At 41.8% G+C, this 24,746-nt stretch overlaps 1 protein-coding gene across 6 annotated transcripts in view; it reads right to left on the bottom strand.

Annotated features, from left to right (window-relative positions):
• Sh3kbp1 (SH3 domain containing kinase binding protein 1) overlaps nt 1–24,746 on the bottom strand; it is a 328,667-nt gene that overhangs the window by 254,508 nt on the left and 49,413 nt on the right. For all 6 annotated transcript variants that reach the window (XM_074063111.1, XM_074063114.1, XM_074063105.1 and 3 more), the window contains exon 2: nt 19,125–19,282. In XM_074063111.1, the coding sequence (XP_073919212.1) occupies nt 19,125–19,282 (158 nt within the window). The remainder of the gene's footprint in view (nt 1–19,124; nt 19,283–24,746) is intronic.

Raw genomic sequence — 24,746 nt, 5'->3', positions numbered from 1 at the left:
GTGATTTTATATTATTTACTACTAGCCATATTTTATTGGAATAGCGTATCTTAAAGCAAACAGGTTTTTCTAATGTGACTTAAATTATCTTTCCCATGTGTTAATGTTAACGCCATCTCCAATAATGCCCAACTATTAAACTGTCCAAAGGTAAAACTCAGTTCACTTTCTGACCATTGTGAGAAACTCCTGAATTGGTAAAATCTGTATTTATGACACTTTTCAGAGATGTGAAGCTAGAGTTGGCTTCAAAAAATGTTCACATACCATTATTACTCTCCAGCCTATTGAGATCACTAATCACATCCACTATCAATCACCCAGCCAGGATGAACTGGGATTGGGTCTACCTGTCCACAGATAACAAGTTCAAAGTAAAAGGACCTCCTTATCTGTGTTTAACATGGAAAAGCTTCCAAGCTGAAACAAAATGAAGGCCAAACAATCCAACGTGGTTCTTCAGTGACCCAACCAGAGCCAGTTCCCTTCCTCCTTCCCTAGCAGGACCCACTACTGGTCGTAGGTGCCCACTATTCCCTATGGAGCCCATTCCCAGCTCTGAAAGGGCAGCCTTATCAATTCTAAGCCAATCTCTGGTTCAGAGTGGACAATGAGAACCAAGGTCACCCAATTAGCCTGCAGAAAAGGACCTCTTCCCCATACAGGCAGTGAACAGAAAGCAAAGGGCCCCACTGCCATATGGCTGCCATCTTACAACCATCTGACAACCAAGGGAAGCCATCCCTGGGATGAAGTTACTGCCAGAACATTGCCATGGAGGAGATGGCAAGAATGAGGTTTCTGATGTCACATTGAGCTGCTCACATTTCCCCTGGGTTCCACCGTCCTCTAGCCTCCCAATTAAGCAAACGTGCGTTTAAGGCAGTCCCAGACAGGTTTTTGTTAGGTGAAATCTAAAGCATGCTGACAAGGCTGGGGTAGGCAGTAGCCGGGGTGCCAAGAGCAAGAGTTTGTAATTTGGCAAAGAGACTCCTTAAAGTACATAATACACTCACTGAAAACATTCCCCTTAATGTTAAAGGAAAAAGAGAAATTACAAAGAAGAACAATTGCCTAGGGCTGGGCATGGTGGACTGCAAATGGACACAAGGCATCTTTTGGGGGTGATGGAAATATTTGAGAATGAGATTGTGGTGACCCTCTCATTGCACAACTCTATACTAAAGCCAGTGAACAGGCCACTTTGAATGGGTGGATTTTATGGTGCGTAAATCAGATCTCATGAAGCTATTTCAAAAGGCTGCGTAGATGCAGGTGCTCAGTCAGGAGAGATCACAGGTGAAGGAACTTTTCCTCCATGCACATCTGACGGTGACATGCCCCCACTTAAATCCTTCCTCCAGTGGTTCCCCATTACCCTTAGAATCCAAGTTCCTTACAAAGGCATGCAAGCTTCCTCTCACCTCCTGGCTCACCCCCCTTCCCTCCCACTTCCCATCTTACACCCTGGCAAGATACTCTGGTCCTCCCCTACAGGCCTCTGCTCACACTGATCCCTATTCTTTGGTGGATCTCACCCATCCTCCACCTGATCCTGCCTGCCCCACACTCTTAAGTACCTTCTCTTTGGGATCCCTTAGCACACTGGGCCCACACCACAATGGGTGGAAAATTGTGTTTTCAGTTGTCCGTCCCCCAGGCTTGCCTTTGGAAGCCTAGAACAGCACTGGGACATAGCAGACACACAATAGATGCCCACTGGACTGTTCTGATCTTTCTCTCTTGGGAAGGCCACCCATTTCTCTCTCATGTCACTTGTGTCATCAAGGTCGGCAGTCTTAGAGCCAGAGGCAGGTTCCAGGTGTTCTTGATCTTGCCCACACCAGGTGTCCTACAGTGACGTCAGGCTCAGCATGGAGCACAGCCTGATCCTGCAGTACCTACGACAATGTAAATCGGACCCTGGCAGAAACCCTGTGCTGATCACCCAGAGAGCTTCTGCTTCTCTGTTCAGACCCTCCCTGGGGCCGAAGTTCCCAGGGACAATGCACAGTGTGTCTCACGCTGTATAAGTGGCAGAAAAGGAGAAGAGGGAGGGTCCAAGATTTTTTCCTGATTGTAGCGTCTCCCTTATTCTTACACAAGGTAAGAATCCGGAGCTAACAAAAATCACAAATGCACCAATGACAAACACTTGGTTTTGAAGAAAGACTGCAAGTTAAGACAAGGACAAGGTAATTCCAGGAAGAGCAAAAGCTGGGAAGATCAATCCTCACCTTGGGTCTCACCTTCCTGTTTGACCTCAGGAAAAGATTAATAGTAAGGTTTAGGAAATGCTAAAGAGCCACTTGCTGGGGAGTCTCAGTTATCAAAAAAAAGGAAATGTCAGCCAGGCGCTGGTGGCTCACATCTATAATCCTAGCTACTCAGGAGGCAGAGATCGGGAGGATCGCGGTTCAAAGCCAGCCCAGGCAAACAGTTCATGAGACCCTATCTTGAACAAAAAAAGGGCTGCTGGGAGTGACTCAAGGTGTAGGCCCTGAGTTCAAGCCCCAGTACCGCGAAAAAAAAAGAAAAAGAAAAACTATTGTGAAAGGAGTGACCCACTGTGGAACCTGTGCTTCCTCACAACAAAAACAACCCCAAGACCTCCCAGCCAGTCCTGGTTCTCTATGCACCACTAGAATGGAGCCCCAAGAACAGGTACTAGAGAAAAGGTTAGATCAAAAAGAATTAACCTAGAAGGTAACACCCATGCACAGGAAATCAATGTGAGTCAATGCCCTGTATAGCTATCCTTATCTCAACCAGCAAAAACCCTTGTTCCTTCCTATTATTGCTTATACTCTCTCTACAACAAAATTAGAAATAAGGGCAAAATAGTTTCTGCTGGGTATTGAGGGGGGGGGAGAGGGAGGGGGCGGAGTGGGTGGTAAGGGAGGGGGTGGGGGCAGGGGGGAGAAATGAACCAAGCCTTGTATGCACATATGAATAATAAAAAAAAAATGGAGCCCCAAACCCAAGAGCAGAGGAAAGAGCTGACACTTTAAATATTCACAATGGTAATCTTCAACTTCTACCTCATAATCATGACTTCTCTTTTCCATATTTGGGCCCTGGCTTCCCTGGACTCACTCCTCCAGTCTTTACAGACATTATCTAATGCTAGGCAGGCCAGCAAGCTAACCATTAACTACTTTTTCCCCATGCTCTCTGATTTAAGCCAGTCTGGACAGAATCATAAGGAACTCAATTCCCTTCCCAGGGGGCTGACTGGTGAGATTTCTCATGTAGTTAGGTCAAAGAGGAAGCACTTAGGATATCAAAAAGCTTATCTTTAAACATCTCAATCTGATTCCTACAGTGAAGTTTTCCAAGCTGTTGTTACTCCCCTCCCTGGTCCCAATTAACAAAGCTGATAGAGCTTTATTACCAAATGACTCAGTCACTTTTTTCTCCCCACAAATAACTACCAGCCTCATCCCCACCTTTGCCCTTTCTAATTCAAGAGATCTGGTGCAGCCCAGGGAAGCTGTGTTTACACCACCATCCACCTTCTCCAGTCCCACCCCTGGTGATTCTGGTGATGGCAGATGGGGCTAGAGGGCGGGTCTGGAAGGTCACTGGTACTTTATACTAAAAATAGCATCACCGAAGAGTTTTTAGGACTGGGACATCTCAACGTCCCCATACCTACCTGCCCCAGCCCAGACCCCCATCCAAATCTGCATTTAACAAGATCTTCTGGAAAGGGGCATGTTAGAGTTTGGCAAATGTGCTACACCACCACCTGGTTTCAGAATTTTGTGAGGGGTTGTTTCCCCTTCACAAGTGGAAAGACATCATCAAAAGGCATGCTGCAAGGTTTTTTTTCTGATAACTTTTTTTTTGGCATTGCTGGGGATGGAACCCAAGGCCTCACACATGCTAGGTAAGCACTCCACTACTGAACGACACCCCCAGCCCCCTGGGATCTTACTGCTCAACAACCTGGCCCAATCCTTCTTCCTCCCTAACTGCCCTCCCAGAAAATATGACTAGTCAGGTTAAACGTAAAGGGAGTCAAAACCCAGACACGGGCTGTTTTTTAAATTAAAGCAATACGTTTTTCCATTTGGGCTGGCAACAACATTTGCATTACTGTGTGTGCTTAAAGTCATCAGTCACACTCAAGTCCTAGAGAGTTAAGGCAGCAGAACCTGCAAAATCTTTTAGTATTAAGGAGCGCTACATGGAACCAAGGCATGCCGGGATAAATACTTCTTGGAATTAATGAGACTTACTAATTGTATCCATTTGTAAAAATCAATATACTTGGAAACTTTTAAAAAATTCATATGCTGATTTCCCTTCTTCAAATAGCATCATAAGGCATTCACAGGAAGCTGTGGTTTCAAATGAGATGTGGCTGCAAATTTTTTAAAAATAAAAAATCTCAAGTACCCTATCATGGAGCTCAGCCAAGTTTTCCAGCAGGTTCTAAGAACCTGACAGATTTGGGTACCCTAATGCTAATGAATTACTGTCTGGTTTGTGTTCTTTAAACCATGGCTGAGGCCACCCAGACAATGCTCTACCACAGTACAATTAGGGGTGAAAGGGCACAGACCAGAGTTAAACTGCCCACACACTCAAGTACAGATCTGGCATTTACAATCTGTGTTCTCCTGGGCAAGTTACTTAACTTCTCTGGTCTATGGAAAATACTATATAATAGCTTGCTGTTTTTCTCTCCTAGCATGTAATCCCATGAATGGTACAGATAACTGAATTATGCACACAGTAGGTACTCAATTATTATTGCCGCTTGGAGAATACTCTACCCAGATTATATTTTCTTCAACAGATTTAGGATTATTGGGTATCAGCAGCCTTTGGTGTGTCAAGAAAGATGCTTATGGGGAAAGTATTTTTCTGCCTTTCTTTTTGTGGTGCTGGGGATCAAACTCAAGGCTGCACACATGCTAAGAATGTGTTCTACCACTGAGCTACACCCCAGCCCTTTATCATCCTCTTCATCCAATGTAATGTTCTCCCTCTCCAACTGTGACTTTAATATCACTATTTACATTATGCTTCATTTCTTCTCAAAATAAACATTAACTACAGAAAAGAATGAAAAGCATTTAAGCAGGTAAAAAGTACAGTCTACAAAACAGCAGACTGGTACCAATTACTTAGTTATTGAGGTCACAAAAACTGAGTTCCACAATGTTCTGGGTAGGTAAGTGCCAGGGAACATTGCTGTCACTGTATTAATATCATATAATAACATTCATAGTATTAAGACAGCTGAGGGAATTGGGATAGTGCAACTATTTAAACTACCCATGTTCCCCTATTTTCAAGCATTCAGGACAAATGAACAAGTGCTAGATTGTTCAACATGTATTTACTAAATCCATTTCCCTAGGCTTTTTCACCAAACAATGCTTTAACAACTACATTTGCTTTTCCGTTTTCTTTATTTCCACTTTTAAGAATACCTATCCTTCCAGGTAGCTTACAATGCAATCCTGGGAAGTCAGGCTACCAGACTTCAAATACTAAGTTTGACCCATATACATCTGTAACCTCCATCGAGTCAGTTAACTTAACCTCTCTGTGACTCAGTTTTTCCCTCTATAAAGAGGAACAACCACTATATGGGGTAGGAGATGGAGAGTAATAGTAGCAGCTGAGCTAATGGACATTCTTTACAATTACAAAGAAGAGCAATACAATTTTCCTGGATAAGTATCTACTCACAATTGCAAATCCGCATTTCTTTTCACCCTGTGCCAGGTCCCGAAGTGCTTACAAAGAAGGTATAATACATTCTCCTTGCCTCCCAAAATGGGGGAAGAGAGAAGTAAATCCTACATGTGCTTTAAAAAAGAGAATAACGTAAGCAAGAGAAAACCCACCCATCACTTCCTCCTTGAGTTAGCCAGGACAGTGACACAGCTGCAAGGTTGCTCTTGTGCCCACAGCACTTGTATCTTCCAAAGCAGTAATGTTATACTGAGGGGATCCAACCTTGTTCCCACCTCATGACACTTGCACTTACTTTCTCTGCTTGGATGGCTGTTAAAAATGGCAGGACCCTCTTCATCACTTACACATGAGCTGTAGTATCACCTCCACTAGAAGTCTTCCCAGATGACTCCAGCTGAAATAGCCCACACTCTACCAGCTACTCTAAGCTTTCCCCCTCCTGTACTTCTTCATTGCATATTTCACTATAATTATTTTTTTGCTCATCTGTGGTTACACTCTCTGTCCTCTGTTAGACTTTAAGCCCTCTGAGAGCTCAGATCTTATTGAGCCTGTTCCAAAAATGGCACCCAAAATGTCACCTGGTACCTAAAGGGTACTCAGTAGACAGAGCTAGGTAATGTATGTGTGTATGGTTTGATAGCTCTAGCAGCTATATCTTATCTACATCTGGTCCTAATGATTGCTTTGTCTCTTCAGACTGCTTTTCCTTGCATTTTTGGCATGCCTTGTAATTTGGTGATTTTTTGTTGTTGTTGTTGTTGGTACTGGGGTTTGAACTCAGGGCCTCATGATTGCTAGGCAGGCACTCTACCACTTGAGCCAGTCTGCCAGTCTCTATGGCTTGTAATTTGTGGCTCCAAGCTGGACATTTTATATGGGGTAGTAGATAATGCCTTTACTGTAGGCATTTGTGTCAACGTGAATAGAAGCTGATCTGTGTTGAGGTTTGTTCTTCCTATGGACATCAGAAACTCCAAGTTCCTCTAGTGATCTTTTGTTGCCTCTGTTGGCTTTCGGGCTTCCCTTGGTGCTGTTCCCCAAAGCCAGCCTGTCTCTTGCAGCCCTCCCTGTGAGTCTTGCTGATATGCTTGAGGGGTGAAATGCGGGGGGACCGTTCTCTACTATAAGTCTCAGTCCTGGAGTGCACAACAGGCCTCTGCAGCTTTCACAGGTGTTCCTGCCTCCCCTGCAGAGCTAGAGCTCTCCTACCCCACCCCCCCAGCTGCAGTGGTTTATCACCAGGGTTCTCAGACTACCTACTGCTTGAGGCCCTTCTCCCTGCACATTAAAACTTGTTTTTAAGTGAGATGGGGCAGCAGAGCAAGGGTGGGTGCTGGGTGAGTTCCCTTCACCTAGCTGCAATGGTATCTCACAAGAGCCCTCACACCTGCAGGGTAAGCCTTTTGCTCCTTAAGGACAAAGGGTCTGAGATTTCTCAATGGCTCCTGAGCCAGCACCAAGAGCTTTCCCTGAATTTTCCCAATCCTCCCTATAAGAGCCAGGAGGGGCTCCTAGAAAAACAGCCTGCAAAGGGTAGAAGTCCCTCCTCCAACTGCTGCCCCCAGAAACCAATGCACTCTCAAGCCAGCACAGCAATTTGTCACATTTTCTAGCTTAGTTTTCCTACCTAATCACCTAATCCTATGGCATCTGGTGGTTTCTGCACCTGTGTACAATGCTCTGGTCCTGTCCTATGTCTCAGAAGGTACCTACTTCATTCCATATTTTGAAATGGCCATTTGTTCTGAATGCAATTCTCTATTAATTTCCAGTGTGCCCAGATTTTTTTCTTGGAAGCGTGGGAGGGACATGTTTGCAGCTCTCTACATCTCTGAGCTGAAACTAGAAGTCTACTTATTTATTTCTAAAAGAATTAGAAGTTTGACAAAATGATCTGATAAAACTAGATGATGAATATACATGTGGGGTATATTCTCACACTCTTTCTATATTTTAATAGTTCAGTAACATATCATATTATAAAATCAAGGTGAGGGTGGCCACGGAGAAAACAGTACTATAATATAAATAGACTAAAATATGGATGCGACACTTAGGTCTTGTTCTATAATTTATAGAGATTATCTGGATTTTCAAAAGAAGACAGTGTTTTTGGCAACATCAGAACCTATTCTGAAAAAAAAAATTATCCCAATAAACTATTATATTTCAGGGTCAAAAAAGCAAAAGAAACTGAAATAGAAAAATTAATGTCCTAAAAGTGAACAAATTTATTTTAAAATGCATGTGTTTATAAATCAATAATGTGAAAATCTCACATGCTAATTGATTGACTGTTCTTTAAACTGATATTCAGCCCTTGCCAATATTCATGGAAACCGAGCATTCAGAATGCATGTGCAGGCAGACCCTCAGTCAGCCAACAAGTGCCAGATCCCAGAGTAGGATTATGTAACACCTAGTAGCTAGACATCTTAAACCTTTGGATTGCCACTCCTCCTCTTACCCACATTCCTAATTCAATACAATAAGTAATCACATGTTAATGAGAGTGGCACCAAGTTTGTAAGATCCACCTCAGGGAAAGAATTTTCCCTTTTAACTTAAATACATCACTAACTTAGATAACAGCAAATAAATTATATGCTATCACAAAGTGGGCCATTTAATAACTCTAAAACTTCCAATTAATCTTAAGGATTGTATATTAAATTCAATTAAACCAGATGAATACTTAACACGTTCATTCTTACGTCCATAAGACCATTCTGGCCACTCTGGGAAGAGATGGGTCGACATGAATCACACCTACCAATCAATCCCTGCCAGGAGACAGACAAGCAAGAGGTTACAAGGCTGAAAGAAACCTGAGTGACCACGTCAAGAACTACAAGTACATGCCACAGGCCAAGAATGGCCCTATGGCAATTTTCATTACAAAGAGTGTGCCTTTTAATTATTTATATGCTTTGATATTCATTTGTACTGTCTAACTAAATGGAAAAAAGGAAACAGATTTTAGTAAAGTGAATCCTCATCTCATTGTAATGAATGAAGACAGGCCTACATTTGTGTGTAATGAGACTAAAACGGGATGAATCCACCAATGATGAATCCGTGGCTTTAATTATTGTGTGGCTCTGTGAGATGCACCCCAGGTGGAATTGCAATCAGGGTCACCATTTAGACAGCCAGATAACACACTCTACCCTGCCTGAGAACCACAGCTTGTCAACTGTGCTATATGCTGCTACAAGGGCTGTTTACAAATCAGCTCCATCCCTGCATTGCAACAGGCCCGAAATTACATTTCCTATCTAGCTTGAAGGCTGGGGATTGCGTTCAGCTTAGAGTTGGCAGCACCCTAGACTTGATTGCCACCTTAAAATATCTGTCAATGGAACCCATTCAAATTCAAGTTTTAAAATAAAAGGATGAGTTAAATTGAATTAAAAAATCAGAGGCTAAAAAAGGAGGGAGGTATGTAGATTTTTAACCACCACTGACAGCAGAAACTCACAGTATAATTGCCTGGATTTTATGCACCGAAGAGATCAGCTGTCATGTGACATTTTGAACCAAGTAACAGAGTAATCCCTACAAGATATATCAGTAAGCACAAAAAATGACTTCTCAACAATTGAAACCACAAGAACCTGATGTACTCCATATCCAAATTTGTTTCAAAGTTCACATTATGTGCACAAGAGCCTAACGTCATAATCACCCACTTAACACAGAATAGCTGAAACGATTTTCATATGGCGGATGTATTTCTCTTAGGCAGGATGGCAATTATTCCTATTTCAAGATCAGGCAAGAGCAGTTAGGGTGTAGTTAAGTGGTAAAGCACTTACCTACCAAACGAAAGTTAACAGCCAACAAAAAAGATTGGGGAGAAAGAAATTGTGCACACACTCATGACTTGACAGCTGGGAGAAACAGTTAAAGACTGAATGGGGACTATAAACCAGGCTCTTCCACAGCAGTTACAGAGTGACAGTAATAAACTGATTCCTTTCCTAGCGTGCCTGTGAAGGTCCCAACATTACAGTGTGACTATAAGCTTAGCGGTTATCACCTGATAACGTCGATGGTTTTAAACAGCTGTAATGTATCTTTCGCCCGTCATTTCTTTACTATGAATCATAGCTGATCAGAAAGCAAACCTCATGACCCTGCAGACAATGAAATACCATCCAAATATGCACACCCCTGCTAAGAATATGCTCACATTTTAATACTTCATCAATGCTAATTATATTTTCATATGCCCAAGACTACAATGTACATCTGGTAAATATTTAAAATACAATCTTACTTTATTTTCTCCCATAATATGTAAAAGCAGTCCCTCTTTGGTTTCACTGGGCCCCCACTGGGCTGATACTAGCAACCTACACTCACCATCTCAGATCTGTTTTACAGCCAGAAAAGTGCTTCCCTGAGAGCTGCAGCACCACCACCAGTGGTGCAACTGATTCTCACACAGCCACAAGTGGAACTGCACTGGATTCATAGCCCTTCTTGGTGACCAGTGGTCGGGTGGCCTTAGAAGAAAAGTTCAGTGTTAAGAAGACATTGTCACCAGGGCATCTCAACACACTGAACCCAGCTTAGGAGCTATGAGGGGAGCAGGGTTCACACAGTTGCTCAGGCTCTCCATCTGGGACCAGCTGCCTTCAGAACCCCAGGGCAGGATGTAGTTGGGGTTGACAACTTCTCAGCTTACAAATTCAAGAAAGCCCACTTTGTGTTTGCACCCAGACTCCCAGATACATATCATCTCTTTGTCAGTCTTCATGAAAAAAAAAAACCTGGTGGTCCCAGAAGAAAGTGATGACAATAAATGAAATGCTGCTCATTCCTTCATGACAAGCAAAGTTGTCAGCTATGAGCAAAAACGGGCCGACTTCATTTATCTCTTTCCGCAAATAATTAAGGGGGAGGGAGATCTTAGTACACGTGTGTGGCAACCATCAAGGAGACATTCATATTTTCAGCTTCACTCTCCTTGAATTTCTTAGATTTTATCTCCCCCAAGGACACCAAGATGATGAAACTTGCCTCTAGGCCTTTGGTGGGTATACATAGAGCTTATCTCTTTGTAGCTTTTTTATTAGTTTTTAGTTTTCTTATATATTACAATATACATATGTAACTTATCACAGACTACTGGTATCAGCAATTTCCCACTTCAAGTGAAGTATAGAATTTTGCTTCCATTTAGGTTCCTTTATTCCCTTCCCACTTCTTAAATATCATTTTCTTTTCTTTCCCTTTTTTATTTTTTTAAGATGGGTCTCTCAATGTTGTCTAGGCTGGGCTCAAATTCATAATCCTCTAGCCTCAGGCTCCCCAATAGCTGGGATTACAGGTGGGTGCCACCACATCCAGCTATACTTTCCTATATATTCGCTTTATATATTTTGAACAACACACTGGATATTAGTTTTTTGCCTTAATCATCAAATATGATTTTAAAAAGCAATAAGAAAGTCTATTACATATACCCTATTTTTACCTATACACTGTTGTTTCCTTTCTGAAATTCCAGGTCTTCTGTTATCATTTCCTTCATGTTTAGATAACTTTTTTTAGCCATTAATTAAGGATAGGTCTGCTATTGATAAATCTCTGTTTTCCTTCATTTAAGAATGTTTATATTTCATTTTCTCTTCATTCTTGAAGGACAGTTTCACCAGATACATAATTTGGAATTGGCCATTCTTTTTTTTACCACTTGAACATGTTGGGCAATTCCTTCTGGACTCTATGATTTCCTATGAGAAATCTACTGTCACTCAAATCATTCTTCTCCTGTAAGTAATGTGCTATTTAGCTCTTGCTGTTCTTTGTCTTTAATTTTAAGAAGGCCGATTACTGTATGTCCTGACATAGATTTGAGTTTATCCTGTTTATATTTTGCTCAGCTTCTTGATTCTGAAAGTTTATGCTTTTTGCCAAATTTGGGGAGTTTCCAGTCATTATTTATTTGAACTTTTTTATTCCCATACGCTTCTTGAACCCAATGACACAAATGTTACATTTCATGTTATTGTCCTACAGGTCTTTGAGGCTCTCTTCATTTTTTCCTAGACTATTTTCTGTCTCTTATTCAGAATGAGTAAGTTTTATTGATCAATTTTCAAGTTCATCGATTTTTTTTACTATGTCATCTCTAATTTATTATTGAGCTCATCTGATAAGCTTTTAAATTTGGTTTTGTTTCTATAATTTCCACTTTTTGTATTTTCTATCTAATTTTTCATTTGTTTAAAGGGTGTTTGTAATTGCTTGTAAAAGTATTTTAATGATGGGTGCTTTAAAATCTTTGTCAAGTAATTCCAACATCTGAGTCTTCTCAGTGTTGGTACACATCAATTGTCATTTCTCATTCACGTTGTGGTTTTCTTGGTTCTTGGTATGAAAAGTGGCTTTTTTTATTGTACTCTGGGCATTTGGGCTATTTTTGTTGCAAAGCCTCTGAGGCTTATTTAAACTTTAGCAGACAGTCATCCTATCTAGATTAAGCATGTCGGTCCTGGGCTACTTTTGTGTGTTGCAGTTTCAGTGACAGTTTAGTATCCAGAGCCCTTGCAGTGCCACGCTGGTCTGTTTCATTTGCGTTACTTAGAGGTTATTATGAAGACCTGATTAGCATTCCACACTTAAGTTTCTATTCATAAACCTTTAAGCATGTTAATTATAGTCAGATTGATGTGGGGTGGGTCAGAAGTTTGACTGGGACCTTCTATGTAGGTTTAATGAATCCATTTGTCCAGTTCCCTCCTCTTCAAGATCTTCCCCACTCTGCGATGGGAGGGTGAGGGGAAACTGCCTAATACTGCTCATGGGGTGATAGAGGAAGTCACCAACAGACGAAAGGAAAGATGCTGAGGGGTGCCTGGTGCCACTGAGTGAGGAACCAAAGTTCAGATTCGGCACTCAGCCTCCATTGACAACCTGGCAACAGGGAAAGACAGCTATACCCCCACGCCATTTGCTATCTGTATCTTAAGCCATACACCTAAATAGCTTAAAACACAACCAGCGTGTTATCTCACAGTTCTGTAGGTCAGAAATCCTGGCATGCTCAACCAGGTTCTTTGATCACTCAGTGTCTCCAAAGGCCAACTATCAAGATGTCAACCAGCCTGGGATTTTATTTGGAAGCTTGAAAAAATAATCCACTTCTAAGCTCATTCAGGTTCCTTGTGGCTGAAGATCTGAGGCCTCCATTTCTTTCCTGGCTGCCAGCCAAGGTCTGTTCTCTGCCCCTATAGGTTGCCTGTATTCCTTCTCACGTGACCCTTCTTCAAAGCAGGAAGTTCTTCTCAAGCTTTGAATCTCTCTGACTTCCTCTAGTACTACTAGGCAGAGAAAGTTCTCTGCTCTTAAGGGGCCATATAATAAATTAGGCCCACCTGGATAACCTCCCTTTTTAAATCAGCTGTGTTATAGGCCAAAACACAGTCACTGGAATAATGGCTCATCATATTCATAGTTTGTGGGGATCTGGGAATGGAATCTTGAGGATCATTCCTAGAAATTCTGCTCACCTCACTACCATTGGAAAGGGAGTAGAACAGCATTAGTGTGTGGTCCACAGTTTCTGCTATTAGAATGTATTCATTCTTCTGGACGTGCGTGTCCTTTGTGTTGCTTTTTAATACAATTTCTAGCATGATTACGATACTCACTAGTACCAGCTACTTTATGCATAGGGTACTTTAGAAATAACATTATAATATTTTCAAATCTAGGTCACTGACTACTAACCCATGTTCCTGAGAAAAGATATTAGATGCAAATGACGACGCTGCCCTACCAGTGCCATTGTGTAAAATGAATGCCCGAGCTTTACTGAACAGCAAAACTGTCTGAGTTTTTAAAACCATTTTAAGGCTGTTATCCCATCTCCTGGCCCCACCCCCCAAATCCTGGCAATGCATCATATCTGGAGCACAAACAAGTCAGAGATCCACTGTCTGGAGTCCTCTGTAGGAGCCCCACACTTTACAAGTTCAAATATCCACTAAGGACCACAGCAACATCCTAAATGACTTAGACTCTGACCTGCTAGAAAGCTGGGGTAAAAACACATGGTCTCAAAGTCCCTTTCTAAGCTAATATTTGATAATCTTGTCATTAAGAAAGTAAAATTCCATTATGTGTAATCACCACAATCAACCCAGTCAGGAGACTAAAATTCACTGAGGTCACAATACTCTGTGAGTCACAAGACACCCCTCACACTTCCTGTACTGTAACAGTTATATTACAGATGATTTGGGTTCTTACTGGTCACACACTTGTCCTTAATTATTCCTGACCCTACTTGAAGTAATATTTCTTACAACAGTGTCAAACAGGTTCCAGTTGTTAGTTTTAGGACTTTTCTCTGAAAATAAATGATATGTTTAAAGCTGAAAGCATAATTTGAGTTAGAACTGCTTGCACCAGGAGTCCTATGGATGGAAACAATGGATAGTCACAAGTGTGGATAACCTGCCACTGACAGAAAAGATAGTCACACTCCCACTGAAGAGCACACTCTGAACACTGCAAAATGACCCATTTGCTTACAAATTAATACAAAATCAAATCTTTGGCTGGGGGTGTGGCTCAAGCGGTAGAGCAGGAAGCTCTGAGTTCTAACCCCAATCCCATCAAAAAAATCAAATGTTTTCCCGAATTGTCTTACTTCCAGAATTTGTAGGAAAAACAGCACAAGCTCATAAAAGTAAGCAAAGACTACCTTTTGGGTTGAAATAGTGAACTTCTGAAGTGAATTTCTAAAATTCAGAAAATAACCTTTTATTTTTGGCAGCACTAGGATTTTGAACTCAAGGACTTGCACTTGCCATGCAAGTGCTCTACCAATTGAGCCATACCCCCTCAAATCTTTTTCCAGATAGGGTCTTAACTTTTTGCCAGGGCTGGCTTCAGACTACAATCCTCCTACCTATGCCTCCTACATAGCTGGAACACTCACCACCACATACCTGGCTTATTGCTTGAGATTGGGGTCTCACTAAGTTTTTGCCTGGGTTGGTCTCAAATCACAGGCCTCCCAATCTTTGCCTCCCAATTAGCTGGGATTACAGTATCAGCCACCACAACCAGCCCCAAGTTAATAATCTTGATTCTACCTGATTACACACTTGGAGGAGGAGTTTAATGCCTTCAGGACAATTCAGGCACCCAGAAAATGCTGCCTGCTGGAACTTAGGTTCTGCATTCCAGAGCTCTGTGTGCTCCTCACTAGCTTATGTGACAGTGGTAAGTCCTTTAACCTTGATATGCCTCCATCACCTCTTCTGAAAAATCAAACCTGATAAAAACAGTACCTGTGTCATAGGGTGTGGTATAAGGATTGAATAAAATAAATTTCATAAAGGACTTAGCCTCCTTTCTGCCTGGCATACAGCAAGTGCTTGATAAATCTGGGGCATTGTACACAGATTATAAGTATACCACCAGGCAACCAGTAAGCCTTGAATAGAATGCAGCCATTATTATTCCATAAAGTCAGTCAGCAATCAGGGCCCAAAATGCCATGAGTTCATTTAGCACATTCTAACAGTTGCCTGCTGAAGCAACTTAGAAACTTCTAAGTGGCACTTTAATGAAGAACACCTTTGTCCTACATTTTCACAGAACAATGTCTAACACATGCTCTCCAGAGCACAGAATGACCCAAGGTCAGGTCACAGGTACTAAAACTCATCCCATGCAAAAAGTTGCACTTGTGACAATACGCTATTCCAGCCACTGTATCTCCTTTGTGCGGACATCCTTTGGTGCCTAGCACATAGCAGACGCCCAGTAAATGTTTCCTCCATGAGTGCAGCAGACCCTCAAATGCCCAAGCACGTGACAAAAGGTCATGAGCAAGAAGAGGCTCTGCACATCATAAATGCACCAGGAAAATTCCTGCTAGCTTTCCAAGAGTGACAAGTATCTGGAAAATAATCATACAATCAACAAAATTGATGGCCTTTAGGTTAAAATGTAAAGAAAAGTGAAATTTGACTAAAAGAAAAGAAATCCATGTTATAGTCTTTGAATACTGGACAGCAAACTGGAAATCTCTATTGTATGCCACTTGTTGAAGACAATTTGTGATTCTTTCTCTCCTAAATCAAGAAAATAGAACTGTGAGCTTTATCTCAGAGTGGTGCAAGTATACAAAGCATTGGCCTTTTGCTTCACCTATTAAATGTGTTCACCAGACACTTCACATAGATATGAAAAAGGCGGTTCTGAATACGCCAAAGAGAAATATAGAACACCCAGCAAAGGAAAGTGGAGGCACTGGGAAAGCAAGCCGAGAGCTGCTGCTGTGAGCACCCTAAGAAGTGAGACTCACGGAAATATGCTTCAACCCTCCAGCACAGGGCAGGCCGGTGTGCGATGCACTTCTGCCCACCACACACACAAACAGGCCCAGAGAACAGCTCGCTTCCTCACAGACGCTACCAGATCAACTTAAAGATCAACAAGCACATGCTTTTAACCCACCACAGCTTCCTGCTTTCTACCATCTACTTAAGAACTCTGAAATGCCATGGGCCTGGGTCCTGTTGCACTTTACCAAACATTCCCTCTAAAAGAAGACAAATTCATGTCAGCCCAAGCCATGGTGATGATGTGTTTTCTTTCCAAAATTCACTGGACTGGCCATTAAAAATGTGCAGCTGGATCCACTTCAGGGAAACCCAGAAAAAGCTGTTTACCAAGCTTTTGCATGACTAATGATTGCATACTGTAGTCTGGTTTCCAGAGTAAGGTTTTCAAAGAAAAACACTGGTAATTAAATCCACAGAAAGAGCCATACCTGCTTTCGGTGGGTGACTATTTTCTGTTTGTAGCAGTTCGAAGTCCCAAAAGGGCAACTATGATTTTTATTACTTTGAGACTTCACCCTAGTTCTTCTTATTTTTATACCCCACATCATAGTCTATCATGGTCTATTCAGAAAAAATATCCAAAACTTGTAAATTAGGCAAAAGAGATGATTGTGTGACCTTTTAATGTCATGCTAATCTATTTTCTAACAAGTCTCCCAGGAGGGTTATCGGCCCCTCTGGAAATGTAACTAACACTATTAGGGCATTTTATAATCCTATGAAAGTCAAGGGATAACATGTAGAAAAACAGCAAGGTATGCTGTTCTTTTTTCTTTTCTAGTAGAAATGACAACATCAAAGGTTAGTGTTTTATTGTCCTCTAAGACATGAACCAATTTTGAATCTAACTTCATAATCTTATTTGAGCATTCTTTTTTCCACTGAATTTTAATCAATTTCTCATACCCTCACTAAACCAGTTTTATTACTCTGCTAGTTCTAATTAAATGAATTCAACAACATTTAGATACATGCTCTATTTGCATTTTTTAAAGAATTAGTCTTTAGCTGGGCATGGTGGTACATGCCTGTAATCTCAGCTAACTGGAAGATGGAGACAGGAGGATGGTGAATTTGAGGCTAGCCCAAGCAAAGGGAGCAGTTGAGACTATCTCAAAAACAAAAGGCTTGAGGGCATAGTTTAAGTAGTAGAGTGCCTGGCTAGCATGCACAAGACCCTGGGTTCAATCCCAAGCATGGAAAAACCCTCCAAAATACTAGTCTTTGATAATTCCTGGGCTCATTAATCAAATCATCCTGAAGACTGAGATCTGTGCTTCAAGATTCCTCAGCAGTCATACACATAGGGCAGCTACATAAAGTCTCAAGATTCAGGATGGCCGGATGATGCCTATAATCCCAGCTACTTGGGAGGACTATGGTTGGAAGTCAGTCTGGGCAAATTGTTCACAAAGCCCCATCTCCAAAATAGCCAGAGCAAAATGAACTGGAGGTGTGGCTCACAGCATTAGAACCCCTGCTATGTAAGCTCAAAGCCCTGAGTTTAAACCCCAGTCCCACCAAAAAAATTAAAAATTCAGGATTATTAGTACTGCCCAAAACCCATATTCCAAAAGAAGTAGGTGGGGAAAGAGGTAGGGGAAGAAGGATTTGAAGACTCTTCATCCACAATTACAGCAATAAAAACTAAGTACATAAAAAAAAAGGACAAATCCAAAAGGCCATTTGGGACAAGTCACAACCTAAAAGCCTGGCAAAGCACAAGTCTCTTCTTAACAATGGGATGGACTGGTGTCCATCCACCAGCCCACCAGACTGAAGCCGAGTGCCAACGGCCCGCATCTGTAATTCTACTGGGAGGCAGAGATCAGGAAGACCGCAGTTTGAAGCCAGTCCTGGGCAAATAGTCCACAGGACCCTATCTCAAAAAAATACCCAACACAAAACAGGATTAGCAGAGTACCTAGCAAGCATGAGGCCCTGAGTTCAAACCCCAGTACCACCAAAAAAGAAAAAAAAAAAGGAAGAGTCTAGAAGGTGACCCTGCTCTTGGCTCCTTCAGCACTGCCTATCTGGGGAGCTGAAGACTCCCTCCCTGTGATGTGGCCCTTACCGCTCCTATTCATTTTGGACTCCTATGGTGTAGAAGTAGAGAGCCCAGGAGCAGGAAGTCCACAGCACTTCACACACACCCCTGGTAATAAAACCCTCATACCCAGCCCCTGTGGGCTCCTCCTTTGAGGGGATCCACCCATTTCTGTAGGCCCAAGGTTCACCAAACTACCCGCTCCCCACAACCAAGACGCACTCCTCAGTATGGTCTGGACCTGCATGCAGGTCTTCATACAAGAACAATCCATTCTTCTCTGGTGTGGTATAGGCAGTTTGTGGTATTGGGTCTTTCAGACCTAGTTAGTATGCCATGAGGAACAGCCTCTAGGTGATCCCTTTTTACCCAGCAACTCAAACAATTATTTACATTCTCAGGCATATAATTTATTAAAAGAAAATAAGCTGTGTTTTTGTAATTAAGCCCTAGATGAGTTGTACAAAGGGCATAATTTTCAAAACCTTACTGGAGAAGTAGGTTTTGTTCAATGCTTCATGGATATAAGGTGTAAAGGAAATTAATATCATTCCTATTAAAAAAGGTAATATGAATACAAAAGTGAAAAACAGCATAATTCAGTTTCTGCATTTAATTTAATTGCTACTTGGTGTAAGAGTTCAAAACTGAGTTTCACCTCCATTTTGCATGGAAAAGTTCTTTTAAACTCTTAAAGCAAGCAATACATAAATCAAACAATTCAACAAGTTTCATATTTTCCCAGCATTTTTCTAAGAAGTGATACACAGTTTGGGAAGAGATTATCCCAGTGTTTAAACAAGCCATTTCAAAACAGGCATCCTAGATATCGAGGGGAAAACTACACACGTGATTCTTGATATCAATCAGAGGCCAAGCTGTGAACAGAGCCCCATGCAATCCCTCCTCAAGTGCCCCCACAGCCTTTGGCCAGCAGAGCCCAGACAGGAGACAGGAAAAAGGTTTTGCTTTGTACTCACTCTGACAAAGTTGTCAGGGAACAAACCTCTCCTGCCGTTGATCTGTCCCTCCCACCAGCCTCCATCCTCCTTCCTGATGTTGGTGATGACCTCACCCACGCTGATTGTCAGCTCATCGTCGTGCTGGGCCTGGTAATCAAACTCCACTATGGCCTCCACTGGAAGGGACAAAGAAAAAAGAGCAACTTAGGTCAGATGTTGCAGAAGTCTAAGGTCCAGCATCCCTGGAAGACCAACAAAGTCATATTAAAGGGACTTCCCCTCTACAAATATTTAGAGTAACAGGGCCACACACAGTAACCCAATTTTGGTTAACCTAAAGCCTGTAGCACAGAAACCACGAAGTGCTGGTCATGGTCAGACACAGGGTGGCCTACAGGTCTCAGGGCCAGCAGGAGCTTCAGAGGGGAAGCCACACTTGACAGGGGCCTAGTGATGTTTACCTCACCCAGGAGGAGTCCAGCATCATTTTGTCAAGCGCAGAAATGGCAGACAACAGACATTAAGTTTGGTCCTTGTCCATCCCACCCTCCTCCTCCAGCCAGTGCTGTGTCATGCTACCCTCCTTGGGCTTCAGTTGTGCAAAATATGGGCCATAATTCCCACCCTGCAGAGATACCACCCATATCTCAGTGACAATGTAAAGATGGCTGGTAGAGCAAGTCCGTCTGGTTGAATCAATGTCTCAGATTGCCTACATCAAAACCACAAGTGCCCTCTCAACAAATGAGTTCTTCAGCAGCAAAATTCATATTATATTGAATTCTCCATCTATGACAAAGAAATTCTCTCTCATTCTTGGTATAGGCTTATTGACAAAGTACCAATGCACATTAGCAGAGCTAACCAATCCAGAGATTAGTTAACCTATCCACAGATCAATTATACAATTCATTTAGACTTTGGGCTCTTCATGCCCACCTCAATACAAACCAATCTCAACAACTTTCACTTTTTCATTTACAACTTTCTATGGATGATGAATGAATGAATACAAGGATGGTGAAAATTGGATGAAACCCCAAGTGGCTAATTTGCTAATTAACTTAAGAATTATGCTAAAATAATGGAAGAAGAAAAGTTAAATGAGCTCTATATTGTGTGTATATACTGCCAGGTGCTGGTGACACCAGCAGGCAGAGATCAAAAGGATAGTGGTTAGAAGCCAACCATGGGCTAATAGTTTTGAGAGACCTTATCTCAAAAATACTCAACACAAAATAGGGCTGGTGGAGTGGCTCAAGTGGTAGAGTACCTACCTAGTAAGCATGAGGCCCTGAGTTCAACCCCCAGTACTGCAAAAAGCAAAGCATATATAATGTAACTCAAAATGGATTATAGATCCAAAGGTAAAAACTCAAACTGCAATTTTTTTTCTTTTTGGTAAGTTTTTTATTAACATGTAATAACCATACATACTAATGGAGTACAGTGTGATAGTTCAACACATGCACGAGCTTGATCAATCAGGGTAATTAGCACTGCCCTCTGTCATTGCTCTATGTATATAGCCTTGGAACTCTTCTTTTCTAGATCTAAGAAAGCATAGGAGAAAACATTAATGACCTTGGCTTTGGCAAAGATTTCTCAAATAAGAAACAAAAGGCACAAATGAGTAAAAATTTTCAATACCCTGAGGTCAATTGAGTTTCCAGGGAAAAGACTAGTAGGTGAGTGGATCCCCACCACATGGGCTTTGCATGTCCATTAGGAATAAAGCACTTCCTGCTCAGAATATCCTATCCACCTGGCCTGTTCACTCGTGTTGTCAGCTAAACCAGCCAGTTCAGAAGCAACTCAAAGTGGAATTTCCTTTTCTTAGATCATTTTTTCATTCTAAAATTAGCTGGCTCACTCTACCAAGATGAAGTTGAGTTGTGACCTACTGTTATCACTTTTAAATGGAAAGAAAGAGTGTAAGAGCACAAAACAAGGCAAACTTTTCTCCTCATTTCTACTGGTTCTTGACAAGAACACAGGCAGAAACTCTGATTTTTTTGTACCATCCTCTGTTCTCCAAAAGTTAAAATGAGCCAGCATAACAATCGGAATGAGATAGTTTGAAAAACATCTTTCAGCCATGTGCAATGGTACATGCCTGTATTCCCAGTTACTCAGAAGGCTTAGGCGGGAGGATCGCTTGAGTCAATGAGTTCAAGACCACTTTGGGCAACATAGCAAGACTGCCACCTCAAAGGAAAAAAAAAGCCAGCTTTCTTCAAATCACCTAGAGATTGATCTATTGAAGCTAAGATTATAGTAACCACTGTTCATGTGTCAGACACTGTTTCCTACATTATCTCATTTTCCACTTAAATAGTATGATGCCCACATTTCTGATCAAAGAACCTGAAGCTCAGTGCTCTCTTCAGGGACCTGCTGAGATGATGAGAGAAAAAGAATGTCTATTCATTTCAATTTTAAAAAGAGAAAAATCAACATCCCTACTATTCTATTTGCAGAATACTGACTCCTTCATCTGGTCCCTAGGTCAGACAATCAGGGGTCCTCCCAGGGACAGGAAGTAGCCTGAGAGACCGCAGAACCAAGGAGCACTGGACAGAGAGCCCTGCAAGAGCAAGCGCCAACTCCAGCACCAGAGGGCACACTGCAGCTCTGAGATGCCTCTTGGTAAGGCCTCTCTATGGACCTCACCCTCTTTTTACTAAAACACCCTCACTAAATGGATTAGCAGCTTGAAAGATTATGTGAAAGAAGTAGAAGCTATAGACAATGTTTGATTTGAGGCCAAGCAAACAAGAAAACGTGGAACTGCCACTTCAGTTCTTGGAGGCAAATACAAGGACAAGTCAATCACATCCTATGAGAAGATGACCAAACAACTCTCAATTATCAAGACAATGTGTAATGTGGATGTTCTCCTGTCACCAGAAGTGTATTCAGAAAAGAGATTTCCCCAATAGAAGAGGGGAACACTCTACTCACTCCAGGAATTTTGAAGTAATCCGTGAAGGAGGCACACAAGGTAGCAGGCCAGCAGAGATTTTCTTAGCATAGGAAGACAAACCAGGTTGCAAGGAAAGAACAGAATAAGTTAGCACCTTCTGACAAACTGTTGGATGGACACTATGCTCAAGCCTATAATCTCAGCTACAGAGAAGGTGTAAGTAGGAGGATCTCAGTCTGAGGCCAGCCCTGAACAAAAAGATGAGACCCTATTTGAAAAATAACTGAAGTGATAAAGGGCTAGAGGCATGGCTCAAGTGGCAGAGTGCCTTTCTGGCAAGCATGAAGCCCTGAGGCACCCCCCCCCAAAAAAAAGAGAAGATGACAGTGGGTGCTAAGGCTCAGAAGGTGGTCTTCAACCCAGGGGTATTTTATTTCCAGGGTTTCCAGTTCAAAACTGGTCACCAGAATGTATGATCACCTAGCAACTTTCAGATTATTCTGTTTTGATATTATCACACAAGCATGAAGGCTAAGAGTCTGACTTTTGTATTATAATCAAAATGTCTTGTGACATAGGAGTCTGTTCTCTGTGATTTTTTTTTTTTTTTGTATTCTTCCTGGTCACACATTTAGAAAACCCAGGCACTTTCTATTCTCAGACTCAATTACTTACTCATCTAGGGACAGCATATGCATATCTCATTTAACATCTAAAAAGAAGGGAGGGAGATGGAAGGAACACAGGGCTGCTCTGGTGACTTTTTCAGCCTTAGTTCCTGGTTCTGTCTCAGCTCCTGAACCTGGTTTCACTTCTGATATATTTTCTAATTTCCTCATCACCATGCCCTAGCTATCCTGCCTCACATCCTGCTTGAGATACAAATGCTGAGTTATCAGGATTAGCAAGATTTTAAAAAACTATGTACCTGAACCACAAAGAAAATCTTTGTTTTCCCCCAATTGTCTATAGCCACACAATATTTAATTTTAGGTTTCTCAAGGCTCACTGAACATACTAATAAAGGTTTAAGAGCTTCTCTGGAGTCACCTCAATCTTAGATTAACACAGTAATATACAGTCATGTGCCCAATAATAACATTTCATTCAATGATGGACTATATATGACAGTGGTCTGATAAGATTATATCACCCAATGATGTCATAACCATCTTAGTTATGTAAGCATACTCTGATGTTCACACAATGAAGAAATCACCTAGTGACACATTTCTGAAAATATATACCTGTTTTAACACCAAGCATTCTTTCTTAAACCAGAAAGAAAAGGCTTGGACCACTGACCTAGACTTCCCAAGGCCTTTCCCATTAGCACCTGGAGAGGAAAGCTTAGTTTTTCCAATGGGCAACATGAGAGTGTGGTCAGTGGAGTTGGGGGAAGCCTACCACAAGCATGTTTGCAGGAAAGAAGGGGAGAACAGGGAAATCTCCTAAGGAGGCACCTGGGCAGGGGCCCATCTCACTGGTGTACTTTCAAGTCTGTCAGAACCTGACAGACTTGGGAAGCACAGCCTTGCTTCCTCCATCCTATACAGCAAGTTCTATTTTCTCTGATCTCTATGTGAACCTCTCCAAGGTAAACCTGAAGGAGGCCAAGTGGAATCTGCTTCAAGTAAAGGATTATGAAGAAGTAAACAGCTGTCGCTTGGTGTGGCAAACCAGAAAGAAGTGCATCCTGGTTGTTCTTCAATCTGTCTTTTGGTGAGTCCAAGGGCACACCTTAGTGGATGCCTGCTATGAGCAAAGCTGGGGATCAGGGCTTGAAGACTTAAAGATAAACTGAGCACAACTCATGACAGTCCAGCCTTCGTCCCAATAGCCTATGTAGCTGGTCTTTCCTGATTTACCCTTTCTTTAAACTCCTGGTAGAAAGAAAATTGCTCCTAACATAAAGAAAATTTAACCCTCTCTTTAAACTTAAGTAATCACATGTACCCTCCCCTGTCTCTAGCCCCAGCTAGGCCATTTGCCTCCTTACCAGCTTCCTGGCTTCTCTAGCCCCTAGGCCTCCCCATGAGGTGGCAGCTGCATGTGTGTCCTCCCAGTGAACTTCTAAATGCCTTTCAGCATTAGTTTCATTGTGGCCCCCTGTGAGCATCCGTGACATGCACTAGTGCTCAATGCAGACTTGATAATCCAATTGCAAAGCTTGCACTTTATATTCAGATAGTTCTCTGCCCAACAAAGGTGTTGCTCAAATGTCAAGTGTCGATCACATTTTTGCAAATTGAGTCATATTCTTCAGTGCACTAAGGGAGTTTTCTATTTAAAAGATCCCATGGTTAAATCTTTTGTAACATGAATAATCACTTCCTGCTTTACCTTTCCTGTCAAAATGAATATTTTACATATCAGGTTTCTCTAAGGGTAGGAAACTTGTGCATAGCTTTGTTAAAAGCTCCTACCTAGAACATGAGATATGAGTTATGTCTCTCCTACCCCCTCTAAGGGCACTTTACTATGTCCTCTGCAAGCCTTTGAAAGGTTTAGGACTTTTCTGTCCAATACACTATCACCAGCTTTGTGTGGCTACTGAGTACTTGAAGTGGCTAGTCTGAATTGAGAGGAGCTATAAAAGCATACTAAGTTTCAAAGACTTACCTGAAAAAAATAACAAAGTAGTTCATTAATAATTTTTATACTGATTGCATGATGAAATACTTTGAATATCTTGGGCTAAATAAATACCTGCA

Source organism: Castor canadensis, chromosome X, assembly GCF_047511655.1.
Source record: "Castor canadensis chromosome X, mCasCan1.hap1v2, whole genome shotgun sequence".
NCBI classification, from domain to species: Eukaryota; Metazoa; Chordata; class Mammalia; order Rodentia; family Castoridae; genus Castor; species Castor canadensis.
Note: the sequence above shows the minus strand (reverse complement) of the source record. Positions and strands in the feature narration are given on the sequence as shown.